This window comes from Budorcas taxicolor, chromosome 4 (genome assembly GCF_023091745.1).
Source record: "Budorcas taxicolor isolate Tak-1 chromosome 4, Takin1.1, whole genome shotgun sequence".
Taxonomy (NCBI): Eukaryota; Metazoa; Chordata; class Mammalia; order Artiodactyla; family Bovidae; genus Budorcas; species Budorcas taxicolor.
In genome coordinates, this window is record NC_068913.1 from 21,557,333 (window position 1) to 21,570,241 (window position 12,909).

Consider the following 12,909-nt stretch of genomic DNA (forward strand, 5'->3'; position numbering starts at 1 on the left):
AGAACCTCAAGAGACATTGGGGCAGCCACCACCCCCTCCATTTTTTTTCCCCTTGTAGTAAGGGACAAAAGATATCCACAGTAGAGTCTGTGTAAGTCCTGTAGGACTGTAGGAACAGACTGAAGCAGAACTGCTCTTTCAAAGTCAGTAGCAGGAAGATGGGGAAGTGGCAGTATTTACTTAGAAGTCAGAGTTATGTGTGTATGTACACTTAAAATAGATCCTGATCTCTTCAAATTCCTCTATAGGAAATAGAAGTACTTCCTGGTTTTCAGAACTAAAATCATTCCACTGTAAAAATGATACAAGGTAAAACAGAAATATTTATCTTCTCAATGTTTTATACTGCAAAGTAAAACTTCTGAGGACTACTAATTATTTGAGGAAAAATTGGCATAATTTTATTTCAATTTGCATCTATTTTCTGCAAGTACAAAGAAGTTGTAAACACACATTAACACTTGGCTCAAGTTATAATATCAGGTCACTCTGAACTCTGCAAAAATAATATTCTCTTATAGCTTGCTTTTTAAAGATAATTGACTATAATGAGAAGAGAAGTTGTTATACTTATGGAAAACACTTTGAAAATCATATTTTTCCTTTTAAACCAAGTTTGTTAAGAACCTGCAACATGAGTTAAAAAATGGAGGTCATAAATATAACATCAATTTTTAATTTTTTAAAAAATTCAATATACTACTATTTATATAAAAAATATGTCTAACTTAAGTGTTAAAGGATTGAATTCTTTTAGAATTCCTGAAATAATTCTAAAGTAGCTCTTGAGACCCATCCTGTATTTTCACATGATACAAAGAAGATTTTTACATCAAAGTGTCACACAAATCTAAAAGCAAATTATTAATCTTATTTAACCAAAAGTCAAGGCTTTTGAAGTAAGACACATACACACAATTTTATTTTCAAGTTGAAAAGAAATATTTTTGTATTAACTATCTTCCATTATGCCATTTGTGATTTGGTTTCCAAATGACAATATTTCAGTAAGAGGCATTTTATGACATTTTGGTTTACTGCCAATACACAAAATAACAGGTTACATATTGTTACTCAAAGATTACATGAAAAGCAATTGTATTCAAATTATTTTTATATGTTTAACTTTGAACTAACCCCAAAACTATAGGAATATTTAAAATGTTACCAATAATTTTTTCCCCTCGATCATATGGAAGAAGTTATTGAAATGATGCTCCATTACCTGAAATACTTCAGTATGTATTTCCTGCAATCAAGGGCATTTTCCTATACATAAGCATATGCAATATTCAGGATTAGGCAATTAATACTGATGCATTATTTCCATCCAATCCTCAGACCCATTTAAACTTGCCAATTATCTCAGAACGTTTTTTATAATAAAAGGACCTGGTTCAGTATCAACTGTTACATTTAGAGCTTATGTCCGGCTAGTTTCCTTCAATCTTTCTCAATCTTTCCTTAATTTTCATAACTTAGACACTTCTGAAGACCAGGGGCCAGTTATTTTGTAGACTCTGTTCCAGGTAGGGGTTGTCAGATGTTCCCTCATGATCAGACCCTACAATATGCATCTTTGACAGGGACGGTACGGACATGACATCATGCTCTCACCGTACCACGCCAGGAACACATCCTTTGTATCTGCCCCATTACTGATGATGTAAACTTTGATTATTGGGTTAACATAGTGTCTGTCAAACTTCTTCATTAGAAGGGTACCTAAGACTGTAAATATAATGCTCTTCATTAGACTTCCAATTAATTTATTTATATCAAGTATGGATTCATGGTTTCCTTAGTTAATGTATAGAAATAGCTATTATCGTTAATTTGCATTCACATTGCTCCTGTATGTGGCCAGTGGGAGACTCTTCAAGCTAGCTTCCCTGACCTTTTTTTAATTTCACTTTGATTTTATACTGGAGTAGAGTTGGTTTACAATGTTGTGTTAGCTTCGGCCATAAAGCAAAGTGATTCAGTTACATATATGTGTGTGTATATCCATTTTTTTTCAGATTCTTTTCACATATAGCTTATTACAGAATATTGAGTAGAGTTCTCTATGCTATACGGTAGGTCCTTATTAGTTCTCTATTTTATATATACAATAGTGTGACCTTTTGAAATATTTTCCTCTTCTTTTCTTTCTGGCACAAGATCCTCCAGGCACATCTTGTACTTTTGCTATCCCAGCCCTAGAATCAGCTATTTCTCCAAGAAGCCCTGGCTCCTTTCATTGGAGAATGGTATTAGACACCAAGATCTCAGTGCTGAACGCACTGACTGTTCATAGGGTCCCACTGCTCCCATGTCATTTCAGGGAACAGAGCTAACACATGTATACATCTATAATATGAATATATATCTTACTTATACTTGAATTTTATGTATTTTTATGTCTAGGACTTCCCTAATAGCTCTATTGATAAAGAATTCGGCTGCAATGTAGGAGACCCTGGGTCAATTTCTGGGTTGGGAAGATCCCCTGGAGAAGGATACTCACTCCAGAATTCTTGGGTTTCCTTGGTGGCTCAGATAGTAAAGAATCTGCCTGCAAGGCAGGAGACCTGGGTTTGATCCCTGAGTTGGGAAGATCTTCTGGAGAAGGGAAAGGCTACCCACTCTAGTATTGTGGCCTAGAGTTGCAAAGAGTTGGACACAACTGAGTGACTACACTTTCACTTTCATGTATAGATTTACAAATTGAACACCATGAATTCACACTGATAACTTCAAATTCCAATATAACACAACAAGGTTTACTCTAGTTTGCTTTCTTAACATATTCAAAACTCCCTTCTTTAGCAATAAGAAACCCAACTATTATGTTTGATACATGTACCTATTTGGTCAACCAACTGCCCTCACCAATCTCCCACTGCCATCTTCACTGCTCCCCCCATGGGCCACCTTCATCACTCTGCTCATACTCTGACACCCTGCATTCAACCACTCCACTTTATTGAAACCCTCCTCAACCCTGCGTGGCTCCGACACCTCCCCCTGGGTTGGATTCCTCAATGCTGAGATTCCCTCTTCATCCTGGTTGTGCTTTTACTCTCTTGTGCAATCCATGTGCCCCTCCCTTTAGACTTCTCGGGGTCTCTGACATTTCAGGTCAGGCCACCCTTTTCTCACTGGGGATGCCCATCTCACTCAGGCTGGGCTCTGACAACCCACCCTGGATCACTACAGACCACCCCCTCCTGCCCACCTGCTGCACAGATGCTCAACTGTTTGGCTCCACTTAAGAACTTGGCAGATAAAACTGTTCACGAAGGGAGCTAAAGAGCCTAGAAAGGACAGGAAGGAACGGGAAAAGAAAATATAGCACGAGGTAAAGGGAAGTGCTATTCTATTATTTTACCATTCTTTTAATAGGAATAAGAAAATAATGAGTCATAACATTTTAACAATGGAGAGTGTGTCTAGTTCATTGGGGTCATAAGGAATACTCCTGTATCTCACACACTTATATATACACACATGGATATAAATGCACACAGAAATAGAGGTAGATACACAGACACATATACAAAAGAAGACTGATAAACCAGAGGTAAGATCAATAGCCAGCACTCCTTTCTTTCCAGCACACAGTAGGAATGTATTTCCCCTGCCCCTGCTGAAATTAGGTTCAAATTCAAGTCATGAGTATGTGACCTGCTTTGATAATGAAATGTCAATTGGAATGATATAAATCACTCTGGATGAAAGAATTTAGTTGCTGACTCTCTTAAAACAGATAAGAGTCCCCAGCTATCTTCTTCCTCTCGCATGAAGATTCTGAGGTAGGCTTTCATACGGAGGCGCAATGCTGAGACATTTCATGGGGGACAAACTGTCATGGAGAGTTACCTATCACTGTAGCAAAATTCCCAAGAGGGAAAAAAATTGTTCTATTAAGTTACTGAATTTATGGGCTTACTGCAGTACAACTTTGACTTCATCAATACAGAGGTTATATAATCTCCAGTATAATGTATAATGGTGACATTTTTACTGAGATAAAAGTACAAATGAATAGGTTATAGCATTTGTTTTGTAAATCCAGATAAATGCTTTGCACATGAACTTGTCTTGTAAGTTATTTCACCAGAAAATCATTTAATTTCATGTCTAAACAATCAATACATAATTTTATTAATGTACTCTTTACCCTTAAGGTTATCATAGTAATATTCTGATCCACAGATAATTAAGAAGATCAGGCTTCCCAGATAGCGCGAGTGGTAAAGAACCCATCTGTTAATGATGGAGACGTTCGATTCTTGGGTTGGGAAGATCTCTTGGGGGCGGGTATGGCAACCCACTCCAGTATTCTTGCCTGGCGGGCTACGGTCCACAGTGTTGCAGAGTCAGAAACAACTGAAGCGACTTAGATACATGCACACATGACACGTACAAGTATTAATTCTCGGGGAATAATAGAAAATATAGATTTTGTGCAGAATTATAAAAAGGTTATCTAATTGGCAGGGAAATGTATCTTAAAACTTCTTGCAAATTAGTTTCTAAATCATTTTAAAAATAGCTTCAGAATTAGAAAAGACTTATTTTGAAGGAAAGAAAGTGTGTTTCAGTGTCAAGCAAATAACAGGTATTAATTCTTCATCAAATATTTCACATAATGATACTAGTTTCTGTAGCTGTTATTAACAGAGACAAATAACAGCAGATTCTCCATTGACTGAATCTCCTCTACAGTTTCCACTTAAAATAATGTTTTAAGTTCACGGGCTTCCCTTGTAGCTCAGCTGGTAAAGAATCCGCCTGCAATGTGGGATACCTGGGTTGGATCCCTGGGTTGGGGAGATCTCCTGGAGAAGAGAAAGGCTACCTCTCCAGTATTCTGGTCTGGGGAATTTCATGGACTGTATAGTCCACGGGGTCTCAAGGAGTCGGACACAACTGAGTGACATTCACCTGACCTTTATGATTAATTATTTATACATTTATAATTCTCCAGCATGTGTTTCTTATGATGCAGCTGTTAGCCTTCATTAAAAATTATCCAAGTCCCATCCTTTCAAACTAAGCAGATGATACATACCAAAGAGCAATCATAAATTCCTGCCTTTAAAGCATTTCATGACCTTTCAGTGTGAAGCATCATGTCTACGGAAATAATGATCTGGTGAGTTCTGCAAGCATGGCAAAATCTCAGCTATGTGACTCAGGGTGAAAAGTCACTCATTACTAGTCACACAGCAAGTGTCTGCAGAGTATAATGGATTTATAGGAAGCAGGGTGACCACAGATCTAATTTTAATGAAGCCCAAGACATAATTTGAGCTGATAGAGTGTGAAGTCTGAATATAATCTATACAAGGTTAGAGTTATTGTCTGACAACATAAGGAATATAATTTTTTCTTGGAAAGATTCTATGTTTTCCATTAGGTTCCACAAATACATTCTTATTTTGGCAGCAAAAAATTACGTTTATATTGAGGTGACAAGAAAAAAGTGTTTGGACACTTCAAAAATTCTAAATTTTCTCACAGGCTGACTATTTTAAATATGTTACATTTTCTCCTATGCCTTAAGGCCAACATATTTTTGGCCTTATATTTTTGCACAGAATAACATACAAAAAAAGCAAATCTGATTAAAAAAGAACATGAGCAGATTTCTATCATTAAAATGTTTCATAAACAGGAAAATGAAATAGGCAATGTGAATACTCTTCCAAAATTGATTAAGTAGGGGTATACATAAAGAAACATGTGCTTACTACAAATAGAAATCGTTAACTAGTGTTAAATGTGAATGAAAATAGTCATTCAGCCTATATTAAATAACATATGCCTATATTCTTGAGACAGAACATGTGACACGTGACAGATCTTGACTTATTTCTGTGTTTTCCTTACTCCTGTGTTATTTTCCAGAATGACAAGATTAAGTATGACATTATCTCACCCAGTCACACAGAGGCCAAATTAGCATTCAGATACAAACTTGAGAGACCATTACCAAGAGCCTTGTATTTCTTGACAATGGAGCTTGCATGGTATGAATATATGAAAAACTTGTGCTTTATTTACCCAATAGCATGAAGTGATTTAGGAACAACATATTTTAAAAGTGAACACAATCTACATATGAGACTCAGAGCCTATGTTCAGAAGCCTGAATGGTAGAAAATCCATGTCATTTTCAGTCAAGCAACAGTCACGGTGGTGATTATTTTAAATAAAGTTTAGTATTTATGAGAAGGTAGAATAGGATTTCACTGGGAAAAACTGACTACTAAAATGAGAAAACAATGAAACCTGTCATTTTGAATTTAAGGAGTCATTTTCAGATTTCTCCACACGTTTAACACTTTGAAGTAGAAAGAACCTGAGTTATTAGGAGGGAGGGAAGGAAAAGTGAATTCATTTTTCAAAGTCTCTTCTCTTTTACTAAAGATCTATGTTCAAGGTTAATATTAAGGAACAGGAGCAAGCTGCCTAATATGTCAACAGATATTACATCTGCTTGGTTTGCTGGGTTTCAGGAAGCTGATTTTTGTGGAACTAGCACTGTATCCGGGCTTTACACACAATGAAAGGCATACCAGCTTCTGGAAGAGATCTGAGTCCCTTCTGAAGCTGGTAACCTTACCTTCCTCTCCTGCATAGGCCAGGATGGACCGTGCTCGTATCTGTTTTCCTTCTGTGGTTTTTCCTGAGCAGGTGTGAGAGCAGGAGGACCACGTTGACCACATGCTGAGCACACAGTCCTTGGGACAGGGCACATCGCAGGCAACGGGGATGGGGAAGATGGCGTCTCTGCACAGCTGTCTGTCAACTTCTTCTCCTGGGAAAGACATCATCACCAACAGTCCATCATTTTAAAATAATGTAAAATGAGCTACTGAAACCAGACGGGCACCAGAATAAATTAGCTTACTTTCCTTTTGTTCTCTGTTAAAAGCCAACAACAAAAAAAAAGAGTCACTGTCTACTACAGCCAGATGTTAAAAAAATACCAGGAATGAATAAACAGATCCCCAAATGAAGCTTTTTTATTATCAATGTTTAGGTATGTAGACAAAACGCATTGCTTCAAGTATTTTATGCTGTAATACCTGCCCAGGAAATGATGTTTATAGATATTAATCTCTGCAATAAAGAACATCAGTGAACTATGTCTACCCTCTTTATTTAATTGTTGGAGATGAGCCATCATGCACAAATGATTCTATCCATAGCATGTACCATTTGTTTTCATGAAACCAACTCATAGTCGCTATTTGTAAACTCCTGTGTCTCCCAAGGAATTTATTTTTGTACAACTGGCAACCTTTTTCTTTCATTTAAAAATGACTTTGTTAGCTGGAAATAAACAGGAAGCATAAATAGGACAGTATTATAAAACCACTGGCTATAGCGATCCCATTTTGAAAGGGGAGAAAAAAACAAGGTACACAAATAGCAGAAGCAAGATGTTGTCACTCCAGTGCTTAAAGCTCTTCATAGTTTCCTTCTGCTCTTAAGATAAAGGCTAGATTTCTCAAAAGTTTATGAGACTTCAAACTGCATAGCTCCTGCTTCCGTTTCTGGCTTCATCTCACTTCAGTCTTCCTGTTACCCCAAAGCCCTAGAGTCTGGCACTTATTTGGTGTTTTTTGAGTGAATGAAGTGAGATATACAAAAGGCCAATGAGAAAGAAAATTTTGTTGCTGTTAATAAATGCCAAAGAAACCTAGAATAATTACAAATAAGTGATCAAAATATAATATGAAAAAAATCTGAACTCTGTTGGATAGCTGGTAAGCGTAGGAGCTAATGAGGTCATTCAAACAGAGTAACACAAAATACAAGCAAGCAAAATTAATTTGCCATTTTTCCATAGGCTATATCCATAATTCTGGATGAGTATATCAGAAATGTGTGCTTTAAGGCATTATGCATTCAGATGAGAAAAGGTGACTAATCTTGCATTTGTTCATTGTTATAAGCAAACAACTCAGCTTTGTCACTGATGGAGGGTTAGAAGGATCATTTTAATGGACAGTCATTTATTCATATATTTTAAAAACAAGACAAAAAAATCAGAAGTCAATTGGAAATGCTCTAACATATTAAATAGCTACTAGTTTGTAGGGCTTTAAATCATCAGGCAAAATCAAAAGTCAATTATAATGCACTTACATGTTAACAATCACTAGTTTTCAAGGATTCAAAGTATTAGACTTGCTCACTAGTAAGACTCACTAAAATGAAGCTGAGTCATCATTACATCATTCATTCTCCTTTAGTTACTCTGACCAGCGAGATCTCTTTTGAGTTTGCCTTATATCCCATAAATGACATGATAGATTATAGGATAGAGTACAAAAATCATTATAATACAAGGCGTGTAATATTTTATCATTTAAATAACAATGATGACTCTTGTGTTTACTAGATTTTTTTGGTTAGTGCAAAGAGTGACTTGCATATGTTTTATTTCCTTTGTTGTTATCTTTTATTGTTTCATCTACTTTCACCCACTTTTGTTTCCAATAGTCTGTAAAATGTAAGGCAAGTTTGGGGCTACAGTTTTGTTTTCTATAATAGTTACATAATCATTTTTACTCAGAAAAATTTAATTCATTCTGTAGCATTTGAGGAAAGACTGCTACCTGTGCGTTATTACATTAATTTGGATGACATAAGTAATATATTTCTGTTGCACATAGCATAAATCTGAGTTCCCTCGTGGCTCAAGCAGTAAAGAATTTGCCTACAATGCAGGAGACCCAGGTTTGATCTCTGGGTCGGGAAGATCCCATGGAGAAGGAAATGGCAACCCATTCCAGTACTCTTGCCTGGGAAATCCCATGGACAGAGGAGCCTGGTGGGCTACAGACTATGAGGTCGCAAAGAAGGACACGACTGAGTAACCGACACTTTGACTTCACTTTCTCTCATAGTTTAAGCCTAAGGGATATACAGTTTTAACCTTTTTCGCTTTCTGAATTTTTTTTTTCAACTTGTGTCCCACATCTGATGTCAGCTCTTTTTCACTCATCATTTTTGGTTTAGTTACGTGTTAATATATTTTCCTGTAGTTGCATTCCTTCTAGAGTCTCCTTAACCCGCTGTGGAGCGCTGAAGGTCCACTTTGGATCTGACCTCCAAGATTTCAGCGTTTAGTTTACTCTTCCCCTGCCCCCTGAGCTTTGTCACATGTGACCTTGCTTGTTTGTCCCCTAATGGCTCCTGATTGCCCATCTCGGTCTTGCATCCAAATACCAGTACTATGTCCTAGCCACAGTGGCTTTTTCCCCTTTCCTCCTACAGACCAATCTCACTGTTGCCTCGTTGCTCTTCACTTTTCAGGAATCTTTCAGATCCTCACACAGTAGACTGCTTCTCACCATGCAGGTTTCAGTTCAGTTGTCTCCCTGCGAGGGGAGCTTTGAAAGTGAAAGTCGCTTAGTTGTGTCCGACTCTTTGCGTTCCCATGGAATACAGTCCATGGAATTCTCCAGGCCAGAATACTGGAGTGGGTACCCTTTCCCTTCTCCAGGGGATCTTTCCAACCCAGGAATTGAAATGGGGTCTTCTGCATTGCAGGAGGATTCTTTACCAACTGAGCTATCAGAGACTGACCAGATACAATTTCATAGTAGCTTCATTTTATTTTCATTTTAGTGAGTCTTACTCACTAGTGAGCAAGTCTAATAATTTAAAGCCTCATTTTCTAGTTTCACTAGAAACTATTGTAATGAATTGTTTACATGTCTAGTATCTGATCCTGCTACTAGAGTATGAGTTTGATAAGGGCATGATTCTTATCTACCTTGCTCATTATTTTATATTTAGAACCCAAAGAGCACCAGTCACCTAGTAGACATGAAATAATCTTCTGCTATGTAAACAGATAAATTAATTAACCTGAAGTTACTGTTCTAGGGAACAGAAGGTTGGACTAGACGCATATGGGTTTAAGCACAGTATTTCTTCAATGGCCATGTATTCCACTGCTTGAGGACTGTGCTAAGGTGTATGCAGAGGACGGCCAGTAGCACAATCCGGAGTTTGCCAGAAATGCAGTCTCTCAGTTCCCACTCATAAATTGTGACTTTCATTTTCAAATGATTCCTGGGTGATCTGTATGCAGGTAAAATTAGAAAAGGATTGCTTTAAGATTTTTCAGCCCTTATTCTCTTGTGGTTTGATTAGAACCAAACTGCCTTGTGAAAGAGAAGCATATAAAACGAATTCATCCAGATTTCATACCTAACATCATTCATTTCTCTGTCAGACACCCTTTTAAGCCTCTATATCTGGGTGAAAACAGTCATTCAATGAATAGTTACTGATTGCCCATCCTTGGTCAGGCACTGTGCCACGAATATTATACACATCATCCCAGCTAATTGTGACAACAATCTTTTTTTTTTTTTTAGGTATAATTGACATATAACGCTACATTAATTTTAGGTATATACAGTCACCACAATAAGTCCAATTAACATTTCCATATGATTACATATACATAAACATTATTTTAAGGAGATAAAAACTGTTTGCATGACACTACCATAGAAAATATAGCAGTGAATCAAACATAAAGACATAAAATATCAGGTTAATTTATAATCTTTCCATAGAAATGGAAATTCCATTTTTCCATATCAACCCCCCTATTATTAGGACACTTTCAACCACCATATGTCTCCATTATAGAACCATCTGAGACTCTGATTATCTGAATGTGCATCCCCATAACTCCAGGCAGGCACATCTGATTACCATTACGGTGACTAACATTGTTCTACAACTCATTCAGGCACAGAACACAACCTGTTTCTTTTTTGTTTTGTTTTGTTTTCCTTTAATCTTTCTGAAGTTGAAGTGAAGTGCTACTTGCTCAGTTGTGTCCTGACTCTTTGCAGTCCTGTGGACTGGAGCCTACCAGGCTCCTCTGTCCACAGGATTCTCCAGGCAAGAATACTGGAGCGGGTTGCCATTTCCCTCTCCAGGGGCTCTTCCCAACCCAGGGATCAAACCTGGGTCTCCGGCATTGCAGGCAGATTCTTTTGTCTGAGCCACCAGGGAAGCCTTTTCTGAGCTTAATTTCTTGTTATTCTGAATCTGATGCCAACATTTAGAATCCTCCTCATGCTTGCCTTTCTGTATTAAATATGCTATATTTTTTGGTATTTCTAACATGAAAAATTTGGAAGGACTGCGTTGCTTTTAGATAACATACTCATCCCCTCAGTCCACATCAAGCTCTAGACATTTTAACCAAATCTTAAAAATATGCATATTTTACATGAAATGTATAACACAGAAATAAAGGAATGAATCATTGTCTACATATTACAATTTAGTCTTGCTCTGATGCCTTAACTGAAGCATATTTTGTTCAACCTTGTTTGTGAAACCCATAACAAGAAGTTGAGGAATAAGATGAAAATGCCTGAGTTTATTTTTATGAACTCAAAAATGTATTTAAATATTTAAGTTGGTGACACCCATTTAACATTTTTCTTCACAAATATAATCCGAAGAATATTCTTAATAATTTGCCATTTCAATCCATTTAAACATGCATTTTTCATCTTGGAAGTAACTCCCAAATGTCCCCTTGTTTAATCTATTTTCATAGATACCACCAAACTCTAACTCTTCTAAAGTATCTCCTTTCATTCTGCCGTTTCTTAGTATAGAATAAGAGAATTGAACATCTGCTTGAAGTAATTAAACTAAAAATTCATTAAGATTTCCAGAGAAATAAAACACGATGAGAACTGAGGTCAGAAGTTAAGACTTTTTCTTTGCTTGGAAAAAGTATATACTAAAAGTTTATTGCACTCATTGTGGTGAAGCGTAAATGTAATATACAAGACAAACCTTGGTTTATGAAGGTTTTTATGGAGTCAAGGTTTTTATAGTTTAGGAGCTGAGTCACTAAGAACACAACACTAATACATTAAATACATTTTGAATGTATATGATACATTAAAATGTAATAAACTATATTTTATTGTAAAAATATATTTAGTCCTATTCCATAAATGTCACTTGCATCACCCTGATTATTTTTTAATCATAGAAATATGGAGATTGTTATAGTTGATTTTTAATGGTCCCAGTAGTACTGTGTGCAATATACCTCCAGAAGGCACTGTAAAATCAGAATTCATCAGTGCAATGAAACTGAGATGGGGGTAAGCAGAATGGAGAAATCAAAGTAGAGGAAAACCAGATATACAGTCAATATATATATACTTTAAATCACACTAGTTAGAAAGTCTCTAATATTGTAACTTTGGGATCAGATTCCTCTTGCCAGACATATACAAACTCTAGAGCCACCGTAAGAATTATTATTGAGTTGTTGATGTCTTATGTATTCTTCAGAAATTGTCTTAAAAATTCATATGGACTTTTGAAAGTGAAAGCTATTATTTATATACTTACTTATCTATTGACAACCAATATAAATGCAATAAAGAATTGAGATGGGAATTGAGATAGGAAAAGAATGGAGGATCCTATTTGCCTACATCTCCTAGAAAACATTTTAAAATAACCATCTTATCTGAACTTTAAAACAGCTGTAAGATATGTAGGTTCAGAATCACTCTCTACCTACTGAAGTAAAAGACCCATAACTTATGTAATTCTTTTTCATTCCCCTTCTTGAAGAGATGCTACACATCTCTTCTATTTCAAAGGGAAGTTTCTAAATCAGTTTTAATCTCTGCACTCCCTCTGTGATCACATTCAGTAGCAGGTCTGATTTATTTGATGTACTCAGTATTGCCTGACCCCATGTTCTCTTCCAGATCACTGCCCACTTCGCTCTGGTCCCCCGCAGCATGGCATTCCCTCCGCAGCCCATCACCCACCCTGACCCCCAGGGGGTATTTCTAAAATGCAAATATGAGCATCACAGTCTTCCCAATACCT

The 12,909-nt window shown here is 36.6% G+C and overlaps 1 protein-coding gene across 1 annotated transcript in view; it reads right to left on the reverse strand.

The window, feature by feature from the left end:
• The window catches only part of THSD7A (thrombospondin type 1 domain containing 7A), a 284,830-nt gene that overhangs the window by 96,332 nt on the left and 175,589 nt on the right, over positions 1–12,909 (reverse strand). The window contains exon 7 of the mRNA XM_052639078.1: positions 6,617–6,811. Within this exon, the coding sequence (XP_052495038.1) occupies positions 6,617–6,811 (195 nt within the window). The remainder of the gene's footprint in view (positions 1–6,616; positions 6,812–12,909) is intronic.